The following is a 12,745-nucleotide window of genomic DNA, read 5'->3' on the forward strand; positions in this document are numbered from 1 at the left end:
CCAGGGGAAACGTTTCCGCGTCACCTGGAAACCAGAGACACATCACGTGACAGGCCGAAGCTAACAGAAGCTCCAACAGTCAAACGACGATACGTTTGTAAGCGGTGTGCGCTTGAACGCAGGTTAGAGGAGCGATTTGTGGTGAATGATGGCTGACACCGGGACACGTCACAGCCGTGAGTTCACCCACAACAACTCAAAACTCAGGTGGTGGAGCTGATCAGCCCCGAGGCTGCCAGCCGACGGTCAAAACCTGTTTCCAGGTGTTTGTGCTTCCTTACAGCGGCGCACAGGTGCGTTCAGACCATCCTGCCTCCAGTTGTCCATCGGTTCCTCTTCAGCCAATCAGAGGAGTTTCCGGTGGCTCGCCCGCTCTTCAGGGCGCTGTTTGGAGTAGCGACCGGCACAGGTAACACCTCCAGCGACACACCTGGGCGGTTCATCTCTGAGCTTCGATCCTCACATGTTGGAAACCAGCGCGGGCATCAGAGCGAAAAGACGCCGCAGAGCTGCGCTCATTTTGGGGCCGATCAGCTGTTCGTAGGAAACAGAGCGCACAGAATCAGCCTCTCATTAAATAATTTCATTCATGTAATATACTAGCTGATGTTATTATGACTTAGTCACATTGTTGTTGTCTTTATTTTTAATATTGTGTAATTTTATCATTTGTTACTATGAATATAACGAATGCAAAGCTCTTCTTTTACTTTCCAGCTGTTTTTATTATTATTCTGAAAGGTTGTTAGAAAAAAGCCGATGTGATGTTTGACTCCTGTTGTTGTTCGTCTCACCATCAGTCTTGTTCCTGGGCATTGCCCACAACCTCCCGCTGACCTTTGACCTGAAGGTGGCAGTAGGATGTTTGTTTGTTGGTGAGGCGAGGTCGCACACTCACATCTATTCTTTGAAGCACGTTTGAAACACGTGGAGATCTGACCGAGTGTGTGTTTCAGCTGTGTGTCTCGCAGGCGGACTCCTGTCTTCGTCCTTCAGGTGTTCGGTCCTCCTCATGTTTCCCAGCATGCTCGGCTCCCGTGGCCGCTCCTACCTGATCCTGCTGGCCCTGTCTGTGCTGTACGCAGGTAAACAGACGCCTGTGCAGAGTGTGCACACGGCTCAGTGTGGCCGTCACGGTCAGTGCCGTCATCTTTTTCATGGAGTCGTATCAGAAACATTCTCGTGTCCAGTGAGTCCAAAGTTTCATGAATCTGCAGGAATCGGCACATGTTTGGCTTTTTAACTGAAAAAACAAAAATAATGAGCTCAGAAGGAGATGGAGGGAGGATCCACTCCTCTCGTCTGTACCTGTGAAAGCACAGATATCCAAACTGTCTTCAGTCTGCTCCCCTCGCTCGTGTGTTTGGTCAGAATCCCTGAAACCAAATCATTGATGCGTCATTTAGAAAAAAACATAAAACCCACAAATAACTTTTCTACAAGCTCCACTGTTTCATGTCAGCAAAATATTGATCAGCAGGACAGATTTAATAACACTTTATCAGCAAACATTCAACACTGTTAAAAACAAAGTGCAGCAATCAAACCAGCAGAGGTCAGTGCTGTCTGAAGTCACACAGACCTGCTCCCGTGTGACTTTGGGATAGGCTGATATACTGATCAGTGTTAAAGAGTTCAGACAGCACCAACAATCAATGTGCGCGTCGTCCCGAGGGCTCAGGCTGAGGCCGGCTGCACTTCCTTTTGGTTCATGAAGACGTTTCACTCTTCAGTTTTAAAGATGAGAAGCTTCTTTGTTGAGAGGTGAAATGTTTCATCCTCATGAACCAAAAACCTTCATTTCGACCACTTAGGATGAATGAATGCTAAATACATATGAATGAATTAACAGCTACAATGTCAAAGACTACAAAGAGCTCTCATGTGATGGAGTGACATAAAAGCGAGTGTTGGAACGTGTTTAAAGCAGCGGTCTCCAACCCCCGGGCCTCGGCCCGGTACCGGTCGTTTGGTACCGGGCCGCCAGAGTTGAGGCTCAGGTGTGAAATGTCTGGTTTTCAGGGTTTTTATCGTTAACTTAATTTCCCTGGCTCTTTTCCCGCATGTTATGAATAAATAGGTGTGTTATGAATAAATCTTCTTTTTTTCGGTACCGGTTTTATTTTGTTGTATTTATCCGCGACACCTTAAAGGCCGGTCCGTGAAAATATTGCGGGCATAAACCGGTCCGTGGCGCAAAAAAGGTTGGAGACCACTGGTTTAAAGGACGCCACTGATCCTGTGAGCCTGCACAGTAACATTTATGAGTCTGAGTCGTCCAACATTAAAGTGCACTGAGACAGTCAGACAGACTGGGTCCACAGGCCTCACTGGACCCAGTCTGTCTGTGGCTGATTAAATCTTTTACTAAATACATAATACAACATGCAGATAGGATTGGTTACCTCAGCGGCTGAATGGGTCTGATTAACATGTCTTCAGGTGAGTTTTGTGTCATGTGATGCTGCGTCCCGTCTGCAGGCCCAGTTTCAAACATCCAGCGTAACGTGGAGGCCGCCGCCGTGTCTGTGAGCTGCAACCTGGACCTGCAGGTCCGTCACAGCAAGCTACTGTGGAGAGAAGCCATCAAGCCATTTTTGATCATCACACAGGAGCTCATGGTGAGAGGAATATGTTTCAAAGCTCCTCTAGTTTAACATAATAATAATTATCACCCTACCTACTGCCATGAACATGAAGCTGAGGGGCCTCAGATCTTTTGCTTCTCTTCCAGGATGATAAAGAAGGTTTTGAGTTGGAGGCTTTAAATGTCAGCAAGAAGTTTCAGGACATCAGAGACGAGATGGTCCTTCAGTACGGATACGACCGATTCGAATCTAAACAAGGCGGCGGTAACAGCACCCAGGAGGAGTTCACCGCCAAGACCCTAAAGCAGTGCGACAGTAAGTCAGAAACACCAGACGTGAAGTTGAAAGGTTTCAGGCAGGAAACGCAATACAGAAGGAAACTGTTGATCATCATCCTCGTGTCACCAATACGAGAAAACAATCGCTTTAAATGTCGTCACTAATGTGATTCAAAATGATTTCACACCTGCTTCACAAACGTCATTTAAAGATGAGAACTCGCGCGTGGTTTGATCCCCAGGTGTGGTTGCTCAGGGTGTGCAGCGGTGCGTCGATTGGTTCGCCAACAGGTGGACGGCGTGTTTGGAGGCGATCCCCGTCCCCGTCATCAACTACATCCTCTGCATTTCAATGAAGTTTCACTTCCTGTGTGACATCATGAAAGGTAAAAGGTTATACGTACCACGGCGTCATGAAATATCCACATCCAGCTGACCCCGCGGTCTCTACTCTTTCCAGTCAGACATTTCTAACTCACAAACATCAGCATCAGAATACATTTAAACTGACACCAGAAAGTCTTTGCTTTAAAAAATAAAACTGAAGTTGGGCTCCGGCGCTTTGGTGTAATACCACTTTGAGCCACAAGGTGGCACTGAGTTTAGCATCCAATCACAACACAGCATGACAACACTATTATTGTTAGCTCGGTGCTAGTTTGACATTTGTACAGAATTCACATTAAAGTAATATTTAGCGACTTGTTCTGGGAGCTCGAAGAGTAAAAACGAGCAGTTATATTTTTAAATAGTAAAGAAACGACTACACGAAACCTTTCTGGTAAACGCTGCCATCTTGTGGTGGAAGTTTTTATTAAATTTAGCTCAAGGTTTTGCAAAAAGCACCTTTAAATTTGAAGGTGTGCAAACATAGGCTTCAGTGCTCTGAGCGGTATATCGTACTCAAGTGTCCTCAAACGTAAACGGCAGATTATTTTTGAGTTATTATTTCAGGGTTGATAGTCTTGGTGTTTTGGTGACTCTTCTGTGGTGCTGAAAAGGCAGCTGCTGTGATCTTTAGTTCTTCTCCTCCCGTCAGTCATGACTCCGTGGTGCAGGGACAACATTCCCGTGGAGGGAAACTTTGGTCAACTCTTCGACCGGCTGAATGTTTCGGTTGACCTGCTGTCCAGAGAGTTCAGCGCCGAGCTCACTGTAGAGGTCAGACCTGCACCGCCGGTCCTCTAGCACCACCCACAGGACGAACCCAGAGTCGGCTGAAATGTAACCTGCGTGTCGTCTCGCAGGAGGAGGAGCAGCCGGCGCTGAGCGAAGCTCTGCTGGACCAACAGTTCACCAACGCTGTCAAAACATCCTTCCAGAAACTGACATCAACGACGGGACGGGTGCTGAACATCCTGCAGATGCTCCTCTCCTTAACCTTCATCACCATCTTCACCCAGTAAGAGTCTCACCTTCACCTTCATCCCGTTAAGATTCACACCTTTATCTCCATCTTCTTTTCTCCTCTGCAGGGCGTTTGGGTACCTCTGGCAGTACAACAGGGACATTTGTTTCGACAACGTCTACATCACCACCTACTTCAGACAGATCGATGCCCGCAGACGGAAAGCGGTATCATTCTCATCCTCATCATCCTCACTTCAGTACAGTCCACGGTCTGACCGTCCTGTCCTCTCCTGTGCTGCGTTTAGGGGAAGCGCTGCCTGCTGCCTCTGAGGAAATCTGAGAAAAACAAGCTGATCAACCCCTGCAGTCTGAAAATTTACCCCGAAGAGGTCAAACAAGTGGTGCGTTCAAGAGCAGTAACTCTGGTAGTATTTATGTAGTGTTTCACAAAGTGCTTCACAGGAAATAATCCACTGTAATAGCAGCAGTGACGCGACTCCTCAGTTCTTTGCACTCACCTAAAAATCAGCAGATTTGTTAAAGGATCATTACCCTAAATACCACTTTTCCATCTTTTTAAGTTTAAGTTATTTTTATAAATAACGTGTTTAGACGTGGTCCAATCAGAGTGCAGCACTCTCACAAACAGGTATGCAGCAACAGCAGATTTCTGTCCCGTTATAAATTCAAGGTGCAATTTCAGGACACAGTCTGTGTTCAGCCAAATACACCCAGAAAAGGTGTAATACACATTTTACTGTTTTTATAGCTGATGATCACAGTTTAGTTAAATAAAGATAAAAAAGTATTTGAGGTTGTGACTTTGAACCTTGTCCCCGTGCCTGGCAGGTTTTTCATTTACAGTGGGATGCAAAAGTTTGGGCGGCCTTGTTCATAGTCATTATTTTCCTGTATAAATCGTTAAATATAAGCGTCAGTTAAATGTATCATATAGGAGACACACAGGGATGTTTGAGAAGTGAAATTAAGTTTATTGGATTTAAAGTGTGCAAGAATTGTTTAAACAAAATCAGGCGGATAAATAAATTTGAGCTCCACAAAAAAAGAGATGAAATTAATATTTAGTAGATCCGCCTTTTGCAGAAATTCCAGCCTCTAAACGCTTCCTGTGGGTTCCAATGAGAGAGGATTGTGGTTGAAGGTATTTTGGACTGTTCCTCTTTACAGAACATCTCTAGTTCATTCAGGTTTGATGGCTTCCGAGCATCAACAGCGCTCTTTAACTCACACCACAGGTTTCAATAATATTCAGGTCTGGGCTGAGATGAACGTTGTACTTGTTCCTCTGCATCAATGCTTCAGTGGATTTTGAGCGTTGTCTTGTTGAAAGATCCAGCCCCGGCGCAGCTTCAGCTTTGTCACTGATTCCTGGACATTGGTCTCCAGAATCTGCTGATACTGAGTGGAATCCATGTGTCCCTGAACTTTGACAGGATTCCCAGTCCCTGCACTGGCCACACAGCCCCACAGCGTGGTGGAACCAGCACCATATTTTACTGGAGGCAGCAGGTGTTTTCCTTGGACTGCTGTGTTCTGTTTCCTCCGTGCATAACGCCGCTTGTTATGCCCAAATAACTCAGTTTTAGTTTCATCAGTCCACAGCACCTTATTCCAGAATGAAGCTGGTTTGTCCAAATGTGCTTCAGCAAACCTCAAGCGGCTCTGTTTGTGCTGTGGGCGGAGCAAAGGCTTCCTCTGCATCACTCTCACATGCAGCATCTCCTTGTGTAAAGTGCGCCAAACGATGGTTGAACGAAGCACAGCGACTCCATCTGCTGCAACATGATGTTGCAGGTCTTTGGTGCTGGTCTGTGGGTCGACTCTGACTGTTCTCACCGTTGCTTCTGTCTATCTGAGATTTTTCTTGGTCTGTCACTTCCAGCCTTAACTTGAACTGAGCCTGTGTTCTTTCATTGTCTCAATATGTTCCTAACTGTGGAAGCAGACAGCTTAACTCTCTGAGGCGGCTTTCTGTGTCCTTCCCACCATGATGCTGAACAGTCTTTGTCTTCAGGTCATCTGACAGTTGTTTTGAGACCCATGTTGCTGCTCTTCAGAGAAAATTAAAAGAGGAGGGAAACTTACAATTGACCCCCTTAAATACTCTTTCTCATTATTGGATTCACCTGTGTATGTAGGTCAGGGGTCACTGAGCTTACTGAGCCAATTTGAGTTCCAACTATTAGTTCTGAAGGTTTTGGAATCAATAAAATGACAACAGATTTATGCACCTGCCTGATTTTGTTGAAACCATTCTTGCACACTTTAAATCCAATAAACTTCATTTCACTTCTCAAACATCACTGTGTGCGTCTCCTGTATGATATATTTAACTGACAGTTTTTATTGTACCAACCAACCATTTATACAGGAAAATAATGACTATGAACAAGGTGGCCCAAACTTTTGCATCCCACTGTAGCTGCAGAATTTCCAGTCTTACTGCTGCTTTGCACCACTTCCTGTTTCAACCCCTCATTAACCCCACCTTTCACTCCCCACCTGTCTGTGTGTAGCAGAGCTCAGAGCCAAGACAGCAGACTAAAGTTTGTGTGTGTGTGTGTGAGTGTGTGTGTGTGTGTGTGTGTGTGTGTGTGTGTGTGTGTGTGGGTGTGTGTGTGTGTGTGTGCGTGTGTGTGTGCTTAGGTCTTTCCCTGCTGGTCTGTGTCTGCTGACTGTCGACTCTCCTGTCCAACGTCCGGAACTCATCAGTATGACTAAACACCCACTCTCTTTCACTTCACCCACACACACACACACACACACACACACACACACACACACACACACACACACACACACACACACACACACACACACCACTCTCCAGTCTTAAATCCCACACATGGGTCAGCTGTGTGCAGGGCAGGTGATTTGAACATCAGCTGTTTGGAGCTGCTGGGGGTCATTTCGATGTCCTGCTGAAGGACCAGCAGGATGACTGGAGTGAAAGAGGTTTAAAACCTGTATTAAGTAACACTTCATATAAGTGGAGCTGATATCAACACTTGTGTTTGAAACTCTGTGAAACACACAAACTGGACAGGATATATTCTGTTTTCGCCGCGCGTCAGGTTGGCGATCTGTCCGAGGTGCACCCCGCCTCTCGTCCCGTGGTAGCTCCAGCTCCCCCACGACCCATAAATAATAAATATTTTATTTAACCTTTATTTATACAGGTAGTCCCATAATAAATGTTACTCTGCTCTTATCTCATGTGTTTGGGTTTATCTTACAGAAATGCTGCAGACTGAACTCGCTGACTGCAGGGAGTTTCACTTTCTGACTCCGCCCCTTCTCTGCAGGTAGTCACCAGGTGGACATCAGAGTGGGAGGGGACACCATGATGGCCCGCCTCCTGAGGACGACAATTTCAGCCTTCAACAGCTCGTCCACCCTCAATATCCAAAGTGATAACCAGGGTGGGTCATAGGTCAAAGGTCACACAGGATTTGTTTAGCATGTATTCAAATTCACCAGATCAACCAGAGAATCAGGCCTAAAAGATGACCACCAGAGGGCAGTATACAGTACTGTTACACATGCATCGTCCTGACAGCACATTTTAATGACTCCGATTTTCATGTTGATGAGCACAGGCGCTAATTAAATCAGACTGATTTTACTATGTGTCCATGTGCGTCAGTTACATCTCTGACACGGGAGTAAATGTCCACGTTTGCTTTGTTGGACGCAGAAAGTTTCAGTCTCGACTGCCGAACTTTTGCTGACAGCGCAGTTTGTCTCAAACTACACACAAAAGTGTCCCACACCTCTTCCTCTCCCCCCTCAGAGTGCATGTCCCCCCCCTCCACCCTCTCTGCTGAGGTCTATGTGAGATGTGTGTGTTGTGTCCTGCTGGTGGCGCTGTTCAGCTGCCTTCAGATTTACACCAACCGGCTCCGGCATGTCATTGCTGCCTTCTACAACCCCAAGGTGAGCGCACACGCATGCACGCGCACACACGCACACACACGCACGCACACACATGCACACACACACACACATGCACGCACACACACGCACACACACACACTTTTGCCTGTGGAATAAAATAAAGTAAAACATCGTCTGCAAGCAAACATATGATTGTATGACACTAACATGCTAATTTTTCATAATCCACATTAATGTTGGCACAGTAACACAGTAGTGCTTGAGTAAACAGGTGGCTCTGCGATGTTGCAGTTTACACGCTCACCTAACTTCTAACATGAAACAGGATCGAGACCAGAAGTAGCTGTAATGTCTCCTGAGGACATGCAGCACCGAAACCTGGGAATCAAATATGTGGAGCCAACAGAATGGAGAACAAAACAACCCATAGTTATGTATTAAAATTGTACTTTGAGACATCATCATGCAGGGTTTCTGGGTAATTCCTCTCTGGCCTGTCCACATACATTTGGCTGTAAAGTGCTGTGTGCCCTCCTCCCCCCTCCTTTCCTGCCACATAAATATATAAAGAAGCTCCTTCATGTGTGAGAACAAATCAAATGTGTCAACTCGACTTAAGTTGGTGTTAAATCCAGATAAATCCAAGTTCATGTTATTCTTGAATGGCAAAGAGTCGCTAGCTACGTCTCCTAAGATTAAAACAATTCAAGGAACTGAAATTTAAATGGTCACATGTATCTAGGGATCATTATAGATCAGAATTAGTCATTTAAGACTCACATTCAAAGGCTTGTGTCGAAGTTAAAACTAAAACGAAGTTACTTTTTTAGAAATCCCTCCTGTTTCTCCCTCCAAGTGAGGAAACGCTTGATTCATGCAACTTTTTTACCTTTATTGGATTATGGTGACCTGCTTTTTATGAATGCACCTGCACACCGCCTACGAGGTTGGAAACTGTGTACCATTGTGCTTCATGTTTTATTACTGGCTATGGAAATCCACCTTTTGCATATTCAGACTCTCCCACTGGTTGATCTTTATCCATAAATCTCTGCTTGGGCTGGTTCCCTCTTATCTGTGTGTTTATATGTGTAAAAACCACAACCAATACAGCCTGCGTTCTCACAATATCATACAAATGATTGTCCCAACAATCAGAACAGAATTGGAGAAAAAGGCTTTTAAACACGCCGCCCCTGCTTCCTGGAATCATCTGCAGGAGGAACTGAAATGATCAGAGCTGGTTCCCTCGGGGAGTTTAAGTCCGTCTTAAAGGAGAATAACTCTTTTACTCAGTGTGATGGTTTTTAATGTCGCTCTGAATTCGATCTGTTATTGTATATTTTTCACATGTTCGTACAGGATGTTGTATTTGTTTTAAATGTCATACACTTGTGTGGTACGTGTATCTTTACTTTTGTTGCCATGATGCCAGGTCTCTCTTGGAAATGAGATTTTTAATCTCAAAGAGATTTTTTACCAGGATAAATAAAGGACTGAAAATGTCATCTGCATACAGAGACATTAAATGAGAACAAAACTGATGTTGCATCTCTGATTTGTGTAAAATCAGAAGTTTGTGTGGCGTTAATATTTCGAGTTCTCTGTGTTTCGGTGATCGTTCAGCTCAGACTTCAGTGAATATCAAAGCGTTTCCTTCGTGTGTGTGTGTGTGTGTGTGTGTGTGTGTGTGTGTGTGTGTGTGTCCATTTCCTCATGGCGGTGTTTGTTGTGTTTGGTCACGACTGATCACAAACAGACAAACAGAGATTCGGATGGAGCGCGTGCAGCGGCCGGGTCGCTGTGCCGTCTGTAGCGACAATAGCAGTATTTGTTGTGTTTATTAGTAAACAAAGAAACATGAAACGAGTGTTTGTCTTGGTTTGAGCGCACGCCGTGATGTCACTTCCTCTCCTGAACTGATGAAGAAGTAAACCGCTCAAACTCATTAGCACGCACGCTCTGTTTAAACCCTGGGAGATGCTGTAAATCTGATCTGAGAGCAGATTAGTGTAAGAGCATTACAGCTGAGCTGACTGTGGCCGAGAGACATTCAGATAGAGCGAGAGAGCGAGCGAGGCTGTGAATGAATGAGCTTCAGGTGCACACGTGTTCTGCACATTCACACTCAGCACTTTGCAGTCCAGCATCAGCTGCTGCTGCTGACACGTTCACACGGAGGATCAGAGAGTACTCGGATACAGCCGTGATCGAGACGTTCCTTTATCCTCAAACTTTATTTAAATCTGCTCCATTCAGGCCGTTTCCTCAGGAAGCTTCCAGTCCTGCAGCTCTGGTTCTGACCTGGAACCTGTGCCGACAGCAGCTGTAACAGGAGAACAGCTTTGTGTTATATTTCTGCACATTTTTACAGAAGTGTAAACACGTGAACATTGTATACAGATGAGATCAGGTGACAGTCATTTTAATGCAACACTGGCAAGAAAACGTCGCTTTAAACTAAATCAGTGACATAATAATAATGTGTGTTGTTGCACATACAGAGAATATATCATGTTTCTGCTGCAGAGCGTCACTCACCTGGGCACACAGTCAGCACCAGGTGATGAAGAGCAGGCCGGTCCCAGTTAAGCTTCTCTCAGCTTTGATCCAAGTGACTGAATCGCGTTTTAGATTTCAGGTCTTCGGACAGAAATGTGAAGCATATAAAGACTTTCCATGGATGTAAAACAAAACGTCGTCTCTGTCTGTGTGTCAGAGGGAGAAGACGAGGATCTTGTTCCTTTACAACCTGCACATTCACGGCCGGATTTCCAGCAGCAGCAGGAAACGCATCATCAGCCGTGGACAGAGGACGGTGAGTGGCTTCCTGCCTGTAGAACCACGTTTCACGGAGGTCTGCTCTCAGAGGTGTTTTTCACTGGGACATAAAACATCAGTCAAATCGGATTCGACACATTGCTTAAACTTTACCGATTTTTTACTCAACGTAAAGTTTTAAAAATGTTTTCTTGTCCTGGAGTTTCACCTCTGCAGCTGCAAAGTTCTCACACAGACTGCAGTTCTGGATTCTTTGTGCTACGTCTCCGTGTGTTCACGTCTCCTCTGCTGCCTTCAGGTGTTCCAGCGCCTGCTCAGGTGGGGGCACCGCCTTTGCTGACATCATCACGGAGAGGAAGCGTCCAGCTCCGAGAAGACGCACTACGCCAGCGGTTAGAGGAGAGAGAGGAAGCTCCACCTGGATGAAGAAGAAGTCGTCCAGTTTTTCGTGGCAGACTCGAGCTTCAGGCAATAAAAACACATTCAGTTCAAACTGGACTGAAGCTCGTTTTATGTTTTAGTGTGAGAGTGAGAGTGGATTTGACTCTGTGAGAGGTTTCTCTGAGCTGCATTTATTGCAAACTTTATTTTTCTGATTCAGCCTGAATAGCTGCATCCTGCTACCGTGGTAACCCACTGCTGAACGTATCCGTCTCCCATTAAACCCTGTGAAACCATCAGTGTGGTCAAACTGAGCCGACGGAACAATCAGTCATTAACTAAACTGTACAGTCAGTACATTTGATATACAGCACTGTGTGTGATCACATGATCCGATTACTCGCCGTATGTACAGAGGAGTTATGTAAGCAGCTGATCCTCTGCAGCGGCAGCAGCACGTGCCGCGTTCGCTCAGATTCAATCTGACTCTGGATCAGTTTACAGCGGTGCTCCTCTGAGGCGCTCCCTGAACTGTTTCTGACCCCAGTGACTCATAATCCTCCTGAACACACTAATTATTCAGCTCCATGTGGACCACAGGAACACCAGTAACGCTGCTTTTAAACTCACATTAGTCCTTCAAACAGACATGGCTGTCATGTTCTCTTTTTCATGAAGCAGATTAGAAAAGAAGATAAGAAAGAGATAGCATCTTTCCTCTCTCCTCTGGCTGCAGCAAGTAAAACAAAAAAAGTCATTTCAGTTACCTGAAAGAGTAAACTAGACAAACGCAAACATGTCTGTGAGCTTAAGAGTCTTTGGTTTTTTGTTCTGGTGTCTGTAGGTAGCATCAACCTGCCGAGAACTGCAGATGAAACCAGTCTTCTCCTGTAGTTTAAACAGAGAGCAGACTCTCAGCCACCTCCTCTGACTCCTACGGGGTAATGCTCATGTTTGCATTAAACGATAAAGCACCTCGAGGCAACTGTTGTTGTTTCTCAGGTCAGCCAACATGCCCCAGGCATGTAGGAGACATCCAGGAGGTATGCTACAAGATGCTGAACCACACCAACAGGCTCAACACCACCACACCCTTCTATGAAGCTCCTTCGGTTGGAGGGATGCTTAAAACAAAACAAAAGAATTAAAATTAAAGCAAAATAAATCTCTGTGATTTTGTGAAAGCTCCGACATATTTCCACACTGTTGGAGGACTCTAATATGTTTGCATGTCTTTGCTTGAATGGTTAATAATACAGCCTGGTTCAACCTGTGGACGTCACATCAAACAGGTGACAGGAAGTGTTCAAATCCACTGAAGAGTTATCATCTGTGTGTGTTGGTGTGTCTTTATTTTATTTTTTAACTTTTTATGCATGTTTTGGGAGGTTTATTTTTCACCGTCTTACTTTACTGCCTGCCTTCATTCCCACCAGAGATGGGCAGTAA

At 45.4% G+C, this 12,745-nt stretch overlaps 2 protein-coding genes across 4 annotated transcripts; both read left to right on the forward strand.

Annotated features, from left to right (window-relative positions):
• Positions 1-67: 67 nt before the first annotated feature.
• On the forward strand, positions 68-4,885 carry LOC102298691 (E3 ubiquitin-protein ligase DCST1). 2 transcript variants are annotated; one of them, XM_005941061.3, is made up of 11 exons: positions 68-176; positions 284-409; positions 801-875; positions 957-1,085; positions 2,482-2,621; positions 2,735-2,903; positions 3,109-3,252; positions 3,906-4,027; positions 4,114-4,268; positions 4,342-4,441; positions 4,522-4,881. In XM_005941061.3, exons 1-11 carry the CDS (start codon positions 146-148, stop codon positions 4,654-4,656), a joined length of 1,326 nt encoding a protein of 441 aa, XP_005941123.3. In that variant the 5' UTR covers positions 68-145; the 3' UTR covers positions 4,657-4,881. The 2 variants fall into 2 exon arrangements, with proteins under 2 accessions (XP_005941123.3, XP_042083923.1); XM_042227989.1 differs by lacking the exons at positions 68-176; positions 284-409 and adding an exon at positions 441-536 and having other exon boundaries at positions 4,522-4,885.
• A 2,227-nt stretch (positions 4,886-7,112) lies between these two features.
• LOC121815763 (E3 ubiquitin-protein ligase DCST1-like) lies at positions 7,113-12,739 on the forward strand. Of its 2 annotated transcripts, XM_042227990.1 has the most exons (4): positions 7,462-7,659; positions 8,031-8,173; positions 10,854-10,952; positions 11,214-11,413. In XM_042227990.1, exons 1-4 carry the CDS (start codon positions 7,581-7,583, stop codon positions 11,253-11,255), a joined length of 363 nt encoding a protein of 120 aa, XP_042083924.1. In that variant the 5' UTR covers positions 7,462-7,580; the 3' UTR covers positions 11,256-11,413. The 2 variants fall into 2 exon arrangements, with proteins under 2 accessions (XP_042083925.1, XP_042083924.1); XM_042227991.1 differs by lacking the exons at positions 10,854-10,952; positions 11,214-11,413 and adding an exon at positions 12,141-12,739 and having other exon boundaries at positions 7,113-7,659.
• Positions 12,740-12,745: the final 6 nt, after the last annotated feature.

The sequence above is a fragment of the Haplochromis burtoni genome, unplaced genomic scaffold, assembly GCF_018398535.1.
Source record: "Haplochromis burtoni strain Fernald_Lab_line unplaced genomic scaffold, NCSU_Asbu1 Contig_295, whole genome shotgun sequence".
NCBI lineage: Eukaryota > Metazoa > Chordata > Actinopteri > Cichliformes > Cichlidae > Haplochromis > Haplochromis burtoni.

Coding starts and splice junctions, on each gene's coding strand:
- LOC102298691 (XM_005941061.3), top strand. CDS start 146: ATGATGGCTGACACCGGGACACGTCACAGCC. Junction 177..283: donor CACCGGGACACGTCACAGCC/GTGAGTTCACCC, acceptor GCTTCCTTACAG/CGGCGCACAGGTGCGTTCAG. Junction 4,028..4,113: donor GCGCCGAGCTCACTGTAGAG/GTCAGACCTGCA, acceptor GTCGTCTCGCAG/GAGGAGGAGCAGCCGGCGCT.
- LOC121815763 (XM_042227990.1), top strand. CDS start 7,581: ATGATGGCCCGCCTCCTGAGGACGACAATTTCAGCCTTCAACAGCTCG. Junction 7,660..8,030: donor TATCCAAAGTGATAACCAGG/GTGGGTCATAGG, acceptor CTCCCCCCTCAG/AGTGCATGTCCCCCCCCTCC. Junction 8,174..10,853: donor CTGCCTTCTACAACCCCAAG/GTGAGCGCACAC, acceptor TCTGTGTGTCAG/AGGGAGAAGACGAGGATCTT.